This window comes from Sander vitreus, chromosome 7 (assembly GCF_031162955.1).
Source record: "Sander vitreus isolate 19-12246 chromosome 7, sanVit1, whole genome shotgun sequence".
In the NCBI taxonomy this organism is placed as follows: domain Eukaryota; kingdom Metazoa; phylum Chordata; class Actinopteri; order Perciformes; family Percidae; genus Sander; species Sander vitreus.
In genome coordinates, this window is record NC_135861.1 from 14,244,538 (window position 1) to 14,264,077 (window position 19,540).

At 39.4% G+C, this 19,540-nt stretch overlaps 2 protein-coding genes across 5 annotated transcripts; one reads left to right on the forward strand and one right to left on the reverse strand.

Moving 5' to 3' along the window:
* Nucleotides 1-2,011: 2,011 nt before the first annotated feature.
* On the reverse strand, nt 2,012-8,255 carry ciroz (ciliated left-right organizer protein containing ZP-N domains). The gene is made up of 11 exons (XM_078253944.1): nt 8,151-8,255; nt 7,979-8,061; nt 7,796-7,897; nt 7,585-7,709; nt 7,335-7,478; nt 7,203-7,241; nt 6,884-7,021; nt 6,694-6,778; nt 5,350-5,546; nt 5,068-5,185; nt 2,012-3,011 (listed from the first exon to the last, which is right to left on the reverse strand). Exons 1-11 carry the CDS (start codon nt 8,186-8,188, stop codon nt 2,515-2,517), a joined length of 1,566 nt encoding a protein of 521 aa, XP_078110070.1. The 5' UTR covers nt 8,189-8,255; the 3' UTR covers nt 2,012-2,514.
* Nucleotides 8,256-9,282: 1,027 nt separating this feature from the next.
* tardbpa (TAR DNA binding protein a) lies at nt 9,283-15,281 on the forward strand. Of its 4 annotated transcripts, none has more exons than XR_013502245.1 (7): nt 9,285-10,042; nt 11,301-11,464; nt 11,605-11,745; nt 12,657-12,827; nt 12,916-13,036; nt 13,812-13,958; nt 14,679-15,281. XR_013502245.1 is itself a non-coding variant. In XM_078254763.1 (6 exons), the coding sequence occupies exons 1-6, from the start codon at nt 9,802-9,804 to the stop codon at nt 13,904-13,906; spliced, it is 933 nt and encodes a 310-aa protein (XP_078110889.1). In that variant the 5' UTR covers nt 9,285-9,801; the 3' UTR covers nt 13,907-14,607. The 4 variants fall into 4 exon arrangements, 2 of the variants coding, with proteins under 2 accessions (XP_078110888.1, XP_078110889.1); XR_013502246.1 differs by having other exon boundaries at nt 9,286-10,042; nt 12,916-13,000; XM_078254763.1 differs by lacking the exon at nt 14,679-15,281 and having other exon boundaries at nt 13,812-14,607.
* The last annotated feature ends 4,259 nt before the right edge of the window (nt 15,282-19,540 follow it).

Here is a 19,540-nt window from a genome sequence, read left to right on the forward strand (position 1 = left end):
ATAAAAATGTCTCCCGTTGAGAAACACGGGCATATCTTAAACAGGGCATACCCGCCCCTTTTACTACTTCAGCTCAGCAAGCACACATGGGAACAATTAGGGGTATATGCAAGTTTGGCAAAGGTCCGTAGCAACGAGCTGCATCTGTTTTTATTTACCTTTTGCTCTGGTGCTGGATAATGTCATGAGCACATCTGCTACTGTGCAACGTAACCGTGGTTACATGCGTGGTTGACCCACGATTTTGTAATTACCCACCGAGCGAGATGAAGAGGCCCAGCAAACCTCTCAAACCCACACATAGACTTCCTCCCCCTCATCCTCCCAGCGTCTCTCCAGTGGCATGAAATCCCATCTGCCTCGCCAAAACGTGGAGCTGAGAGCTGGTAGCTGGAGAGCAGAGGATGCTGAAGTGGCATTTAATGACCCAAAGTTGTCCACAATAGTAATTTTAACTTCATTTTGGTGTCATTAAATTACCAGTCAGTTAATGACACTCTCTTTCTATTATGTAGGATCAAATGTGGTTATTCTCAAATGAGCTGGGATGAGATGCACTTATCAAACGTTCTGATCTGACTGCTTGTTTGTGGTCACATAGCACAAGCTGCACAGCTTGTTGACCACTTTGGGAGGTCTGAACATTTAATTAGAAATATTTCATTTTTGCAGCTTTATAGGTGGTTTCTGCAGATAAGAAAAATCGAATCAGAAGAAACCCATAAGCCACGCAATAACTTACTGTAAATGTTTCCACAGTGTTCCTTGTTTAAAAAAATGATGTGACCCATGCACAACTGTTCATGTAAAGAGACTGGGATAACCACAGGTGGCAAATTCATTTAGCCACCGGTAGAGTGAAGAAAGTTGCTTCCATGATGTTTCAGATCTCTCAATGAAACCAGCAAAGGTTTTCACTTTCTCCAAAGGTCTTGTGTTCGTTTGAAATTCTGAAAGCTCACATTATTGTATCGTATTTTTATACAGCAAACTCAAAGCGGCCAATCAAGACAGGGCTTGTTTATAATGATGATGAGTGATTATGAGCAATAACAATGAAGACCATATATGGATCACTTCACAGAAGCAGTGTGTGTGGAGGTTGGGTGCCACCATGCTTAGCATCTCCCAGATGTGCAAACCATATGCTCTGACTGAAATTAAAACTAAAAAGAAACAGTGAAACATGAAAGGGATTTTTAACTTTGTAAAGACAGTTAACAGTCGGTACAAATAGGGTAATGACCGAGAGAAGCCACATGAAAGAACCGGGGATGTTGGCTTGCTTTTTGCACCACTCATTCCATTTCCTGCTCATAAGTTCACTGAGCAGATGGGGACCAAAGGCACAAGGAAGTTTAGATTTTCTGCCCCACAGACCATTGTATATGATGCATGTAACTGCGTAACACTGCACTGTTATCATTTACAGACGCTTTGGTGCATACCAGGAGGTCACAATAACAAAGATGAAAAAAAGGGTGGGAACAAAAGTGAAACATCTTTTGTCATTTTAGTCCAAAGAATCTGGCTAATTTCTGTGATTTTTTTGATACAGTTTGTGCGGAATACAGTAGTAATATTTAAAGCAACTAATTAACTACACTGGCAAAGATTACCTTTGTAAACGTCCTTTTCTACTACATTTTGAATTGCTCAGTGGTAAGTCATGACTCATATATATCCAGCTTAACTGTCTGCAGACATAAGACAACTATAACATGAAAAAGTGTATATGTAATACTGATTAATAAAAAAATTTAAAAAAGCATCTGCAGGCAGGCTGCCGGCCCATCGAGAGATTTTTCTGAAAACACATGCAACAGTGTCCTCTCCTGTTGGTTCTGTATACTGCAGCAAAGGTACATAGAGCAACACCACAGCTGAATGTTTAGAGTCAGATTGATTGATTTATTTTTAACAGAAGAAAAAAGCACATTTGTAAAGTATCTATTTCACCCTAAGAAACACAAAACTTCTGAAAGAGATTAATTGACAAGTAGACAGTCTGTGGCATTTAAAAACCAAGTCTTTATTATGAGCTTCTCTAACACAAAGCTTCTCTGGAAGGCGGCATCAGCTGTACCAGCTGCAGGGTCTTCTCTACGCCAGCCTGTTGTGCTGCTCGGATAGAGACATGTTTATTTAACGCCTGCCTTGTCTGCGTCTGGATAATGTCCTCCCTCAGGCAACGGCTGGCAGAGGTCTGGCTGTATTTCTGCTCATATAATCAACCTTCACAGCGCTGACTGACCACAGCATCACCTTTCAAGACTGCAAACAGACGTGCAGTACGTGGCACCAATGAGAATTAAAACAAAAGAAGTGAATCAAGTGTTGTCACTAATTGGAACTGTCTTTGAAGTCTAGCGTGACTTAAAAAGAAGGACATTTAATTTTATTATATATACATATATATGACATCATTCACTATATGAATTATGTTGAAGTTTGCTAAGTCTGACACCTGCTACCAGAATCGGTGCAATGAATAATGCTGTTTCTGTCAGGTTTCTAGTCCTCCCAGATCCACTTCAGTCTTCTCTGCTTTTGCTGCTCTTTATTCCCACTGGTTGTGTTGAATTGTTGGTATTCGTCTTCAGGTGGAACCATTGTGAGGACAGATGTGTCTGATGGTTCAGCTGTGGCTGATGACTCAAGGAACTCTGGCTCTGCTGAAGTATGTATGGTCACATTTATAAAATCAAAAAAGCTTATTTCAGTGCCATTATTGGAAGTAATGGTGTCTCCGTCAAACCCAGAAGACAAATTTCCACTCTGACTCTTTGACATCTCATCAGTGTGGAAATTAAAGCTGCGGGCCTCCGTCTGTGTGTGAGGTGAATTAGTTGTGGAAAGCTCTGCGGTCATCTCTTCGAATGGAGCTCTCTCATTTAGGCGGTCCAGCAGCGGCTGTTCTGTAGTTAAACTGTCGTGTTTAAAGTTGAGCGTGGACAGGGTTGTGGTGTTTGGACCAGGAGAGGATGTGATGTGTGACTCAGCAGGCCTGGCTGTTGAGTCATGAGTCATCATTGATTGATCATTTTAGTAACAGTGATATTAGTTCATATCCATAAGAAATATTTAGGATCCTTTCTAATAATGATTTATTAATAGCTTTTTAGCATTATTGGGTTAGGATTATTTGCACAATTTTACAAACTTTCTCCATAACAAGTTATATAGTCTATTTCCACTTCCTTGCAGTAACTCCATAAACTAATACATTCCTGTATTATTATTATTTTACCAACTTGACCAGCTAGTTAAAGGCCCCCTCCACTCAAAAAAATGTTTTAATTATTGTTACCTCTCTTGGATGTTTGAGCTTCACTGCAGAATGATGTACGTTTAGAGCTTGTTACTAGAAGGCTGTTTTCACACTCATATGCAGAAGGGGGGGAAGCTTCTCTGTGTTCACCTTAAATTAGATTTTAACACGTGGACGTACGAGCAGGACTTTGTGACATCACATCTAGTTTGAAAGTCAATCATTATCACTGAGAATGGACTTTTTAGTGAAGTGGGAGACATCTTGTGTCCAGCAGTTAAACCTTTAAATGAACAATATTTCCATAGGGGAGGGGGTAGATGTAATTTTAAGAATTTGTAACCAGTATTGAGCGTTACAGTAATATATTACTTTTAGCAGTAACAAAGTAATATAACACATTACTAATATGATTCCCTAAGTTAACTGAGAGAGACATAGTTCCTACCAGTTGTTGTTAATGTGGGTAACCACTGCATGTGAATGCATGAATGGGCCAGATGTGCACTCCAGAGGAGAGCCTTCATTTATCTATACAATATCACCCACAACTGGATTTGTAATGAACTGCACTAAAGTTGAGCTTCTGTGCTTTGATTTTGATTGATTAACATTACCCTCTTCCATTTTATAATGCTAGTCATACTTCTGTAGTTATTTTGGGGAAATGTAATTCTTACATTTTGAAACTAGCTTGCCCAACACTGTAACAAGGTAGCTAAACTTTTATGTGGAAAAACCATATCAGACACAAATTATTACTTAATTTATTTTTGTAGATGTCTTCAAGGACCAGTGTATAGGATTTAAGGAAATCTATTGGCAGAAATGGAATATAATATTCATAATTATGTTTTCATTAGTGTATAATCACCTGAAACAAAGAATCGTGGTGTTTTCGTTAGCTAAGAATGAGCCCTTCATATATCTACATAGGGAGCACAAGGAGCCTGCTATGCTGTACCGCCATGTTTCTACACCGAACACTGGCTCTAGAGAGGGCCTTTCCTGTTTTTACATTACCTGAAAAGTCCCCTAGGTTCTACTACACGCTTGGTGAGGGGAGGGGTATTCAGTTGGATGCAATCTGCAACCTCATTGCTAGATGCCAATACATCCTACACACTGTTCCTTTTAAACATGTCTGGAGGGGATCATTAACTCAAAAATGTTACCATTTTTTATATTATTATGACTGTAGGAATTGTAATTGCATGAAGATTTTCTGAATAATGGTGTAGTCTGTAATGAGATTGCAGGTTATTAAATAGAGGTCCATATGTTTTATAAGGTTTATAACAAAACTACCAGTAAAGCTGAAATAGATACAAGTTGATCAGGTCAGTTGTTTATATGCAAACAGAAAACACGCCAGACTGACAGCTGAAAATAGATTAATATCATTAAGATTCTCTTCTCCTCTATTTTAGGTTTTAGTGCTCAGTTAGTACTTTATAGTACTCATAGTCATACTTTATATACATATGTGTTTATATTATCATTTTATTTTAAAGTTTCATTTCTCTCTGTTGTTTTGCTGTTAGGTTGTTTTTTTTGGTAAGAGGTTATTCGGTGTTATTTTGTTTTCCATCAATCACTGTTGCTTTAACTTCTATGTCACTTTAAATTGTATGAAAGGTGCAACATAAAGTTAAATGATTAATTGACTGAGCAACAAACAAAAGTAAGTGCCTGGTGGGACTACAGTAAAAGCCTTTCAATGGCTAGTGGTCAAAATATCATCCAATAATTAATCACCACTATAGTTTTACTGTGTTCATCAGCAGCACACTCACCTGTGCATGGCAGTGTGTTCTCCATGGTCCAGTGCATTTTGTGATTTGTCTCTCTGAAGGTGAGCACAACATCCACCCTACAGAACGGCTGCAGGAGTTGTTTGCTGTCTGTGCAGGTCTGTAAAACAATCCTGTTTAGATGTTTTACACTGTAATTAATCCTTTATGGGAAAAGGCACACATTACCTACATTTTAAGAAATGTCAAACACAAAATTTACCACCATGATAATTAACTCTGGTTTGGAAACATGAGAGCGCTAACTATTGTTTCAGCACAAACCTTGGTCTGGAGTATTTGGGCTGTAGGAATGGTCAGTGTCACAAATTCACTTGTCTCATGCACAGTGAAATTATCTGTCTGGTTCACCGACACATTACTGACTGTCAGTGCTTCGTCGTCAGCGCTGCCTCGCTTGGTCAAACCCATACGCTGTTTAAAAATGTGCAGCACAGTCTCCTCTGGTGTGGACGTAGTCACTGAAATTTACATCAGGGATCAAATGTTACTGGGATCATTGGTGGAAATACTCAAGTACAGTACAAGTACCTAAAAAATGTACTTGTACTGTAAATATGTATTTCCATTTTATGCTACTTCATTCTTCTACTTCACTACATTTCATTCAGATGGAAATATTGAACTTTTTACTCCACTACATTTAAGAGTTTAGATTAAACAAATATGATAAGCACAGGCAGCCTTTCTGGCTTGTGGCCATCAGTTTGTAGTTGGGACCTATAAACCTCTCAGATGGTTTCTTTTATATATCTTTTTAAGAGATTAAAGAGGTTAAAAGTATGCAACATTTCAAAAGTCCAAATAGTGAATATTAGTTTTTTTTTCTTCTTTCCAACCCTCATTGTCAAGACCCCCTCAGATGTATCTTTTGGCCCTTTGGAATGGGAACCTAACTTTATATAAAGTTTATATAAGTAGCTCTACCTTAACTGGAGAAATGCTATATAGAAATTAATATATCAGTATACATCTAACCATGTAATAATATATCACTCACAGGACAGAGAGAGTACTTTTACTTTGGAAATTTTAAAGGGTGCATATGATGAAAAACTTGCTTAAGCATATAAATTTGGGTATCTGGAGTGCCTACCAACCCACAAACTGTGAAATGAGACAACCCGGTCAGTTTTTTTGTGGGCTGCCAAAATCAGACAACATGGGATTTAACAAGCCCTTCAGATTTGGCTCTTATGTCACGTGCAGGCTCATTAGAATATACCTCCCCCCTCTTGGCATCATATTTAGAAGCCCTTGGTCAGGACTCTTGGCGTCACTTTTTGACGCTCTGGTTCGGGACGTACGTTTAACTGACATGTGGCACAAGAATGAGACAGTTAGGTTCAGGAAAACACCATGGTTGGGGTTACAAAATGTACAGGACATGAACCCCGGTCTCTTGGGTGAAAGTCCTGACCCATCCACCACCCCAACCAATCACCGCGGTCGTGGTGTTGCTATGCCCAGTGTGTTCCATTTTTGCGTCGGTATCTGAAAATGAACGCCACTGACCAAGCGTCAGTATTTTACAAGTTGGGAGTGAGAACGGGTTGGACAGACAGTATATAAATAACTTCCAGTATTAATTATCTGCTTGCTACCCACCTTTTGGACACGTAGCTTCCATACTGTAGGCATACTGACCACTGACCAGCTTCAAGGCCAAGAATTCCCCTTCATTTTCCATTACCTGTGTTGACCAAAGACATCCAAAAAAATACAGTAATGAAGTACATTTTAGTTGTAATGTTGCCATTGGTCACTAGGTGGCAGAATGCTGTGTGAATACTCTTACTTTGACAGGGCTCAAGACCTCCCTTCTCCTGCCTTGAACTGTAATGTCTGGTCCATTAATGTCAATATTCATCTGAATCAGGCTGGCGTCCTCCAGAGCTACAATGAGGTGATCGCTCAGAGAAAGTGACCACTGCAGCTATAATGCACAACCAAACATGCAAACACAAAAAACAGTCTGACAGTCAGACAGATACCCTCTGCCTGTTTTCTTTCTCTCATCCAAACATATTTGCAAAAATATGTGTTCATTAATAACTCAATGATGCAATCATATTTTAAAGAGCCAATTTCATCATATGATTGATTTCAATGTCTACCTCATTGTCCCAGATGTCATAGGGAACTTGTCTGGTCACCTACAGACACATGAATCTTATCAGTAACAAAGCAAAATACTAACAAAAAAACAAAAAAGTGAAAAGTTACAAAAAACTCCAGTCAGCAGTTACCTGAATAAAATCCGGGTCACATTGGATTTGCTCTCTGTTTGGCAGTACAGAAACCAGGGGACATTTCATTATGAAACTATGAGGTCTGCCTCTGAATCGATTTATCCTCTTCACCAAATGCAGTGTCAAGACATGGTAGCCATGCTGAAAGATTAACATGCAGCCAGAGAATTACCACCAGGCCTATCTGCAAAGGTCAAATGTCAGAGTTTTGGACATGCATTAGATATTTCTTAAAAGAGTGACATACCTGTTGCTGGACAAAACATCCAGTGTAACTGACTCTAAAAATAAAGTTCTTGTTAGCCTCTTTGTGCAATGTGAATCCACAGTCAGACAGCTGGAGATTTAGGTGATCCAGAGAAGCAAGGTTGACTTGGGGAATAAACAAGGTAAGTCAGAAGCATTTTATCTCATATTTATGTGAATATTTTGTCATTTATTGTGCCAGAAAGGATTACCTTGGGTCTGTAAGGCCCCAGACAGCCAGAGTCCCAACCCTTCAATCCTTGCACTGTGTATCCATATCTCCATGTATTCAGAAAAACATGCCACGTCTCCTTCTGTATAAATGCAATTTATTTCTTAGGAACTATGTAGAAGCATCATTACCAATTTCTTTTCATCACATAAAAAATGTTTACCTGTTAATCTCGCTGTTGGGGTATCAATCCATTCTCTTTTCTGAATGGAAAGCACATTCCTCATGATAAAGCATTGTAAAACACTGCAGAAAAAAAATAAGGTAGAAATGAGCTTACATTTTGAAAATTGTGAATAGCTCAAGTCAATTTTGTACAGCCTTATGCTACTCACATAGTTCTAAGTAGGATGCCAAATCTTATGTGATCCATGTCACTTCCACTGATGAAAACTTGAATGGGCAGTCTCACCCTTGCCTATTTGTAGGTAAGTGGGCTGATGTCACTGGGGAGGGGGAAAAACACAGGTGTGTTTGCTTTGGCATGTTAAAAGTAAGTGACATAAAAGTCCCAAAGAATGATCACTGTCTCCAGCATGTGTGAAAAACAGGTTTTAAGGCAATTGTAGACCCTCTTATTTGTCAAGATTTCTGTCACTACATAATTTGGGATGATGTATCATAGACATGTATATATGTCTATGATAATCTATTATGAATTAAGCCCTTAATATCCAGCTTTTCCCTTTTATTTAATCTCAAGTAGCTTTAAACAAAAAGTGTACCACAGTCTCACATCTATTCACCTTGTTCCATTTCGTCATTTGAAATTATATGACGATTACAATGAGAAAAATTTCAACTGTCACCAATGTTTTTTTATGGCTGCACCATTCCATCAAATTCAAATATTCTATATTTCTTATAGGCTATCACTTTAATATGTTTTTGTTGTTGTTATTGTTTTAGAAACTTTTGGATTCTGTGGGTTTGAACAATGTTTGGCTAGCACAGAATACGTTTTTAGAAGCTGCAACACTGGTGGGTCAGATGGGTGTTGCATTTGATGATGCATTTATGATAGTTTTCGGAAAAGATAATTTTAGGCCTATTAGACATATCATAATCATATCACAATTATAGCTTATTAAAAATGTAGCCTAAACCAAAAAGCCAAAACTTTTCTCAATTCTCACGGTGGCATGTTATTAAATAAATGATAGCCTATTCTTCTTTCTCAGTGCGCACCCTTTGTCTGAGCTCTTAATGTGAATCGTTATGGTTAGACTTCAAAGGGTAACTTACGATCTTTAAACTTTGCCCATTGCAAGTTATGAAACACGACACAGTTAATACAGTTAACTACTTAACATGTTGGTGAAGTCTGTAAAAAGTTAACCGATGACTGTTGACCTGAAGTCAAACTATTAACTAAATGTTTTTAATTTTACTTTTTGGCATCCCTACAAAAACTAACAGTGAGCTCTTCCAACTGGGTGATGTCATCTCGACAAAGTACGTAGAAAGTACGCAGCCATTTTGTTAGCTAGCTCGAGGTTACAGAGGTTAGCCGTGTACTGTTGCAAATATCCTCTGCGGTTTTACGATTTCTTACTTAAATCTTACTGAGAAAAGATACATTGACGTTGTTGTTATTTGCGTACAATTTTCGGCTACACGCTCGTAGACAAAAGGGGGACTCGTGTGTTTGTTACGGGAAAACGAGCGCGAAACTGGATGGTCATTCATTTTCCAAGCCGCCTTGAGTTTGCTAGCTTGTTAGCTAACGTTAGCTGGCTAACTTGTTTACGCGTGGTGTGAGCCGAGAAGAACACATAAACAGTATTTATAGCTGCAAGCTATTGAATGTTAGAGAGTTGTTGAGTGAGTGTTAGCGTTTCACGCAGGTTGTCTGTCTGCGTTTGACTGCCCTTGCATTTTAGTTGCGTCACCCACTTAAGTCAACTTCAGCGACGATCGAAGCTACAAACTCGTGTGCATCATCTGCTGCTTCCACTCGGACCAGCGCTCAGCCATTTAGACACCATGTCAGAGTTGTACATTCGTGTGGCTGAGGATGAAAACGAAGAGCCCATGGAGATCCCTTCAGAGGACGATGGGACTATTTTGCTGTCATCGGTAGCAGCACAGTTTCCAGGGGCGTGCGGGCTGCGGTACAGGAACCCAGAGTCCCAGTGCATGAGGGGAGTCCGGCTGGTGGAGGGTGTCCTGCATGCACCTGAGAACGACTGGGGAAGCTTGGTCTATGTCGTTAATTACCCCAAAGGTGAGGTGTAAATGACTTGGGCTTTCCTCATTATTATTATTGTATATAACTAAAAGTGTGTAGGGCTGGGTAACGTTATCCTTAAAAACATTTCGATACCGTGAATTCGATACCGGTTCCTGAACGATACTTTTTCGATACGAATTTTATAACATCCATTTAACATAAAGACATTACACATACATACACTTGTACAATACAACTCATTTTTTTTCTGTCAGCACACTGTAGTCAATCCTCTCAAAATACAACACACATGAGCCCCCTTCTTTTATTGTTTCCTGCCTCTACAACGTGCAACGTTCGCCAGCCAATCACGAGCATTATTAGATCATATTACAAGCATGTTGCATGCATATTGGCTCACTGACGCTGATGAGATTTACTCCTTAGGTATTGAAATTTGTATTGAATGACAAAGCATTTTTTTGATACTATGGAGGGAATTCGGTCGGTGCCTAAAAGTATCGAAGTTCACCCAGCCCTAGTTAACCCTGTCTACAAGCACTCAGTTGCCAGTTTATTAGGCATACTTGGCATGCAGTCTTAAACAACAGAGGTGTTGATTCAACTTGCCATTATGTTGCTTATGAATTGCTTTGCCTAACACTAAGAAGTCTTTCAAGTAGTACCTCATTGTTATAAATGGCATGGTCAAAATATTTAAAAACTATCTTAAAGTGCAATACAGTTCAACACCACAACTGCTGCCTCCAAAACACAATAATAAAGTTGAATCAGTGCCTCTGCATTCATTTTAGCTAGTTTTGGTCTGACTCAGACTAAAATGTTAATGCGCCATCATTATGCGCCGTTATTTTTTTGACAATGGCATGCTTCCATCTTTGTGTCAACACTTTCCTGTTCTAACATGACAATCCTCTCATGCACAAAGTAAGGTACGTAAGGAAAAGGTTTTTGAGTTTGGTGTGGATGATTTTGACTGGCCTGCACAGATGGCGACTGACCTCAGCCCCTCAAACATTTTTGGGATGAACTGGATTGAGCAAGGCCTTATCCCCCAATATCACTTCTCTAGCTGGCTGCAGATTAGGTTCCTGCAGTCAGATTTTAAATTCTTGTGTAAAACCTTTTGGGCTGTTTAGAGCAGCATATTAATGTGCATGGGGTTGGAGTAAGATGTTCTAATACCAGATGAGCTACTGTGGAGGTGTTCACATACTTTTGGTCATGTACTGTATCTTGGTTGTTGCATGTGATATTTTTCCTGATGTACTTTTTTATTTATTCTCTACAGATAACAAAAGGAAGATGGAAGAAATAGACGCAGCCTCAGCTGTGAAAGTAAAAAGGGGCTTTCAGAAGACGTCAGATCTCATTGTCCTCGGGCTGCCATGGAAAACAACAGAACAAGACTTGAAAGACTATTTCACTACCTTTGGGGAGGTCATTATGGTGCAGGTAGCAACATCTCGTCTGGCTCTGAATATTTTTTTCAACATTTCTTTGTTAGTCTTAGAGTGTAATAAGACTATTTTGGTATGTTTCTGGTTCAGTTAAAAATGGTAATAAAGCTTGCATGGCCTCTGTGTTAACTCCAGGTCAAGAGAGATGTAAAGACTGGCAACTCGAAAGGATTTGGGTTTGTCCGGTTCACTGAGTATGAGACACAAACCAAAGTGATTGCTCAGAGACACATGATTGATGGACGATGGTGTGACTGCAAACTTCCCAACTCAAAGGTATTTTGGGCCCCATTTAAAGAGCATAGTATACAGTGTTTCCCATACATAGATTCTACTTGGGCGCCCCGCCCAGGTAGATTGAGACCCGCCCAGGTCAGTCGTACAGGGTGCTGGATTTTACCATATGATTAAAGGTGCAGTAGGTAAGACTTGTAAAACTAACTTTGTCATATTTGCTGAAACTGACCCTATGTCTGAGTAGAACTACATGAAGCAGGTAATTAAATAATAATAATCCGGGTCCTCTGGCACCACCTACAGCCTGTAGTGCAAGGAGACCGTTTTGGGCTTTAGCGGAAAGGGGGGAGGGACTGAGAAGTTGTTGATGTTCAAATTGAGTCGGATATATATGTGTGTGTGTGTGTGTATGTATATGTATGTATGTGTGTATGTATGTATATATATATATATATATATATATATATATATATGCGCCAGAATGTTGTTATGGCAAACAACTTTTTTTGCCAAATAAAAGAATGTTGAAAATGGCAATGTCCCCCCCCCCCCCCCCCATCCATATCAAAAACATACTGAACCGAAAACCATGTCCCCAATACTGTGAGAAGAACCAAACCGTGAATTGTGTGAACCGTTTATTTTTGTTTTAAGGAGGGATGCTAAACAGTTTTGCATTAACAATTGATGTCCAACCTGGAAGACAAACTGCAAACAACCATTAACTATTATGGGCGATGAAACTATGCAGATAGAAAAATCGTTTCAGCACTTTTTGCTGTCTATCTCCTAATTTGACTTAAAAGTTTTGGAATGATGCATTAACTAAATTGCAATGGATCAAAACATCTGCTCTAGTTTTGCAACTTAAATGCATGTCACAAATGTTTGGAAAACTAATTCATTCGTCATATAGATTGCTTAATTGCTGTGCCTCTTTGTCCTCTCAGGCGTTTCCTGATGAGCCCATGCGGAGCCGTAAAATCTTTGTTGGCCGCTGTACCGAGGACATGACAACCGACGAACTGAGGCAGTACTTCATGCAGTATGGCGAAGTCACTGATGTCTTCATCCCCAAACCATTCCGGGCATTTGCATTTGTCACGTTTGCTGACGACCAGGTGAGATTCCCCATAAATGACAGTTAGATTTTAAATTGGTAGCATAATGATGTCTGTAGTTATAATCTTCTCTTCACCTCTTTCTCAGGTTGCCCAAGCCCTGTGTGGAGAGGACTTGATCATCAAGGGCATCAGCGTGCACATCTCCAATGCTGAGCCCAAACACAATAATAGTAGGCAAATGATGGATCGAGGGCGGTTTGGGGCTGGTGGGTTCAGTCAGGGCTATGGCAGTAATCGTGGTGGGCTAGGCAGTGGTAGTGGGGGGGTTAACTTTGGGGCTCTCGGCCTTAACCCGGCCATGGTGGCTGCTGCCCAGGCAGCGCTGCAGAGCAGTTGGGGAATGATGGGCATGCTGGCAAACCAGCAGGGTATGACCACAACAGCAGGCACTCCCACTACGACCCGAGACCCGACCTATAGCTCTTCCAGCACCACCAGTTACAGCAGCCCCAGTTCAGCTAGCCTCGGTTGGGCTGCAGGCACTAACGCCGCCTCCAGCAGTGGCTTCACCTCCGGCTTTGGCACCTCTATGGAGTCTAAGCCTTCTAGTTGGGGAGTGTAGATAGTTTTGAGTTCAGCTTTTCTGTTGCTATTAGGCTAATCTGGTAAGTATACCTACAGCTGGGAACTGCTTATATCTTATGTTCCTATTATTAAAAATATACTGCCTTTTTATTTTGTTAAAGAGAAAAATTTATACTTGCGTGTGACTGATTATGTAGTCATGCATTGAATGGGTGAAAAGTTTAGTTTGTTAGTGAAAACTGCTACGCTCCATTTTTTTGGTTTTTGAAAAAAATGTTAAACAGAGATGAGCATGCAAGATAAATATTTATAAACATGCACGAGTATCTCGAGAGCCCCCTCATCCCCTTGTAAAATGGGCTTGATATAATATGTCTGTAAGCAGTTGATTGCATCTTTTTGTTTGTTTTTGTTTGACGTCTTTTGGAAACGCCTTCATGAAAGTCTCTTCTGCAGTTCACCAACTCTTTCCCAATTTCCCGGGAGGAAGCGCCTCATTGGCAGCAATGTTCGACAGATCTCAGTATCAATTCCCCTCTTCCCATGTGTAAATGCTTTGCCATCAAAGAACACAGCTTCACTCTGCATATACTGTGTTAGACGGTGGGTGTTGTCTTTTTTTCCTCTCCCCTTTTTATGGATATAGAAATCTTGTCTGCTCTTGTTGCTTTTCAAGATCAATGAGTGGGATTGGTGTTGGACCGAGTGAGAGTGAGCGAACGGGAGAGCAAAATGAAAGAAGTGTGAGATGGACTGTTTGTGCAGATTTTTTTTGTTGTTGTTAAAGAGACATGCCTGCGAGAGTTGAGAAGAACCTGTGGCTTTGTGCGAGTGTGAGAGGAAGAAGCAAGTACGAGTGTGTCCCTAATGACCATCACAAGGACATTCTCTGCTTTTTCTCATTGTTTCTATCTTTAATTCTTTAAACACAGTGAAATATCAAGTGCTATGAATATGTGTACCTTTTCGTAGCTTTCTCTTGCTGTCTGATTTGATGTGAATGCTTTGTCTGGTTGTGTGCTTTTATTTTTTTTCTCCTTGTTAGCACCCTCTCTGTGTGAAAATGTGACTTTGTGCTGGTGGAGTCTGTGTGGGCAAAAACACTGAAAGTGTGTTGAAGTTTGAGGTTGATGTGGTGAATGTTTGACAAGTTCCCATTGAAAGTTTGTTTGAAGTGGTTACGAATGCATTTTCTATGTTTTGTGAATCAAAGGGAAGTCTGAAATAAAACTGAATTTGACTAGGTATAATACACTCTTGACAGTTGACTTATTTTTGACTTAACATTAATTGAACTGCCAACGCTTTAATTCACATGTATAGGGACTTCGGACATGGACAACCCAGGTTTTCGTCTGAATCCAGATTGCAGTCAGTTATGGAGAAGCTGAAGACATTGTTGGGTGGGCCGGCACAAACCAACAATGGAATTGCTGCACGACTGCCTTAATTCTGAAAAGGATCTTCTTCACCTCACTAGCAAGAAACCTTGGACCATCCCGTAATCAAATGTAGAGCAGACCATACTCAATTGGGCTGAGGTATTTGTTTATACCTACAAATGTCACAATTAGGAGAAAAAAAAGTCACCTGCAGTTTGGCAGCGGTCATACTTATTTTTACAAACTTGTGAAACGTTAAACATGCATTTCTGTCAGTGAATGGTATTCTTTTTTTCCCCTCGTATCTGTCACTGATAACTTAAAGTATTGACTGGTGGGTTTCTTTTTAATGTGATCGTCAAATAGCATTTCAATAAGGCAGGATGTGTTTTTGTTTATCCTGATTGTAAAGTGGTTGGAATGTATGAGCTAAGATTTTCAAAGGGACTTTAACAACTGATTGAACATGCCAGCAGGAATTCACTTTCTGTATTGAAATATTTTAGTATTGCAGTGTAAAATAAAGGTTTTGAGTTTTTAATCACCTGTCGTCTCTCAATGTAGATTGATTATAAGTATTTTTCTTACCGTTTCCTTGGTATAAAATGTGCTGAAAAGTGTCCTGCACTTAGTAGTATTGATGCTGGCTGTTTAATAGGTAGTTTTAATGTTCTGCCTGTTGATGGTGCTGATGTGCCATTTGTAATAGCTTGTGGCACAAGACTCCCAAGATGCCTTATTTATAGAAATATTTTCCTAATAGCTTTTGGTTTGTAAAGGGTTGTAGGAGGGGTTTTTTTCTGTGCTTGTGGAGATTTGTTACTAACAACCTCAATGGATATTAGGAACCCCAGAAACCAATTTAAAGTTAAAAACAAATGTCTTACAGAAATACCTTTGGGATTCCCAGCCAAAGACTGAAGAAGTTTGTAGAACATTGTATATAATGCAAACCTAGGATACATTCCTGCTTGATGTTATCAATGGCAGATATCAAATGTGACATTGGTTCATTGAACTGCTAGTTCTTTTGTTTTTTCTACATTTTTTATTTAATTTTAAATTCCTAGAATCACACATAGTGTCATAAAAAAATCAAAGTATAGTATGTCAAAAGTCATAGTATGGGGTGCCAGGTTGAGCGTGCGCCCGATGAACAGAGGCTCAGTCCTTGTGGCAGCGGCCGCGGCTTCAGTTCGACCTGCGGCCCTTTGCTGCATGTCATTCCCCTCCCTCTCCCACTTTCCTGTCTTAATCTGTCCTATAAATAAAGGCAGTAAAAGCAAAAAAGTAATAGTATAGTATGTCATAGAACATTTTAAGAAGTATAGTATGTAATAGAAAATGTCATATAAAGTCACAGTATAGTATGACATAGAAAAAGTCATACAAATTCAAAGTATAATATGTCAAACATTTTTTTGCTGTTGTAAAATCATTGTAAACCACAGCATATGTTATAGAAAAAAACTAAATATTGAAGCCAGTTTTTTTAGGAGCTTTAAAGTCATGCAACAAACCATCTTTTAAGCAGCTACATTAAAATGTAGTTTATATATATATATTATTCCATATCTGGTTATTTGGTTTGATGCGTGTCAGAAGTCCAGGAAGTAGAGAATGTTTGATCTTGATGAAAACCATTAGCGTCTGTTGTCCAATCTTCCTCCTCCTGCTTTATTATGCATCATCATAATACTGTCTGGTATCACCTTGCTGCCTGCTTTGTCTGCAGATGAATCAGCGGCCTCATCGTCCACCTGCACTGCCTTCATTATGCTCTAATAGCCTCTAGTGCAACCTGCGATTTGGCATCAGGTCTCATTAATAATATAAAGCCTTTTTAAAAGTAGAGAATGTTCCATCCTTTGGTTTGATTAAGTATTAGAGAAGAGACACAGGAACACAGACGTTTGGTTTTCATCAACCAGTGGGAGGAATCCAAATAACAGAGTAGCAATCCTTTAGTAGAGGGCCTCCCACTGCCTGTCTCTGGTTTTTAAAGTGTATGTATGTAGTACATGTAGTATGAATGACATTGTTTATAGTGTTTGTTCTGCTGTGTTCCCCTTCAGGATCAAAGTTCTGACATGAGAAGTCAAATGAGGAAATGTTGGCGTCCCAGGACGGTTGAATAAAAGGCAGAAGCTGTCGTAGCACAAGTGCACTGAGGCGAGGCTTTGTTAACTGTTTAACAGCAGGTGTAATAGCAGCTGTGACACACTCCTGTCAGGTACAAAGCCCCTCATTGATGTGGGGGGTGACAGTACAGCTGAGAATCCCCTGACTAAGAGCACCGCTGGTATAGAGTGCTAACAGGACTCCGTTTCTTAAAATACGCTCTACTCAAACCTAATCTTTCTACTTTATTTTCCAAAAGTATTAGTTTGTTTTGTCTTCTGACAACAAAGTGTTATATTTTGTTTTGATCAAACAGACATTGGTTTCCAACTTGTCTGGCAAGTAATCCCTTAAAATGCTTCTATTCCTTTTTGGCTTATTATGCGTCTATTAGACAGCCAAATGTAGATAGATGACAGCCAGGAAATAAGGGGACAGAAAGATGGAGAATTACATGCAACAAAGGTCCCTAGCCACATGTGAACCAGGGACGTAAAGGTTAACCCTTAGGCCTCCAGGGCACCCCATGAATTAGTATCTGCTTACAACCTCTCATCACAGGTTGAATGTGTCAAAGACTGAGGAGCATTTTAACCAAACTGATTTTCTCCTCTTGACTAGAATAACTGTTAAAGGCCTGAAGCGGTAAAACTATCCACTATTTCAAATGAAAAAAGCAAAGATCAGAGAAATGTCAGATAAGTGTCGCTCAGAAATTGCTCACTATAGTTCAATTTGACTATTTCCATTTACTAGAGCAGCTGTGTACTGTTTATTGGGACAGTTTTAGACTAGGATATACAGAGAGAGGACACAGAAAAACCTGTACAATTTAATCTTAGCCAAAAGCTATAAATGTTACCTTTGGGACATTTATCACATTCGGTTTTTGTTGAGAACGTAGTGCTTTAGTGGGTTTTTGCATCCTACAATATCATGCAATCCAATATTACAGCCTAGTTGAATCAGAATATCTCTGGCACCAAATTAACCAACATAAGGATAGTAACAGAGCCATTGTGTTGTTCTCTGCATTAATTTGATATCCTCATGTTATGTTACTTTATCTTGGTTTCACAACTGTAAACTGTTTGCCATATATACTCAGCAAAAAAAGAAATGTCCTGTCACTTTCAACTGCTTTTATATTTTAGGCAAACATAACATATACAAATATTTGTATAAACATTAATTAATATTTAACAACTAAGACATAAAATGAACAGTTTTCACAGACATGTGACTAACAGAAATGGAATAATGTGTCCCTGAACAAAGGGGGGGTCAAAATCAAAAGTAGCCCTCAGTATCTGGTGTGGCCACCAGCTGCATTAAGTACTGCAGTGCATCTCCTCCTCATGTACTGCACCACACTGGCCAGTTCTTGCGGTTGTTGTTGCCATCCTGTACCTGTCCCGCAGGTGTGATATTCAGATGTACCGCTCCTATGCAGGTGTTGTTACACGTGGTCTGCCACTGCGAGGACGATCAGCTGTGCTTCCTGGCTCCCTGTAGCGCTGTCTTAGGTGTCTCACAGTAGGGACATTGCAATGTATTGCCCTGGCCACATCTGCTGTCCTCATGCATCCTTGCACCATGCCGTTCACGCAGTTTAGCAGGGACCCTGGGCGTCTTTCTTTTGGGGTTTTTCAGAGTCAGTAGAAAGGTCTCTTTACTTTCCTAATTTTCTTCTGTGACCTTAACTGCCTACCGCCTGTAAGCTGTTATTGTCTTTTCGACCGTTCAACAGGTGCATGCTCATTAATTGTTTATGGTTCATTGAACAAGCATGGAAAACATTGTTTAAACCCTTTACAATTAAGAGCTCTAAAGTTATTTAGATTTTGACAAAAGTATCTTTAAAATACTTTTTATGCTGTTTATTAACGCCAGGTTTGAATTATATATAGTACCAGTCAAAAGTTTGGACACGCTTTCCCATTCTAGTGAATAAGAAAACGTGTCATAACTTTTAACTGGTACTGTATATATATTTATATCACGGTCACTGTGTTTAAAGAAACATGTCAGGGTCTCAGGGCCACCTGGTGGACAATCACTGAAAGCACATCACATGAAATGGTCCTGTATACATTTCATTAATTGTAACCCATTACCACTGAGGTGATGTTTACAGCCCTGTTTGTTGGATATACCAAAAACATTACAAATTTCAATTTCATTTAGTGGCTGGGTCATCGATAGGCCAAAGAAGCGGTCTATTTTTATTTTTTTTTTAAGACAGGATTGATTTGAGCATTTTCATAATTTTCTGATAAGCCACTGTACTCACTTGAATGAAACAAATCTGGCACAAGTGTCCCATGATTGGCTGTCACCAAACTAAATGTTGATGCAGATATGGGTGTAGACAGAATAAAACATTTTGAATATTTTTTAGTCACTGAAATAACCAAAGTAATGTATAGGATTTTGCAGCCGTGGTGGAGGTGTGCACTCTCAAGCTTGTAGAATGATATCATATATTAACATTTACTGTATACATATCCACACCCTGAATAGGCCAGCGGCTCAAAGTGTCTGTCACCAGACAGGCCTTTCAAACTGAATATCCTGTTTATATATCAGACAACTTATGTCACTTGTTGCCTAATTTAGTGCTGCACACAAACATCTTAATCCTGTTTACAGCAGCTAGAGAGTAAGGAGCATACAAGCTAA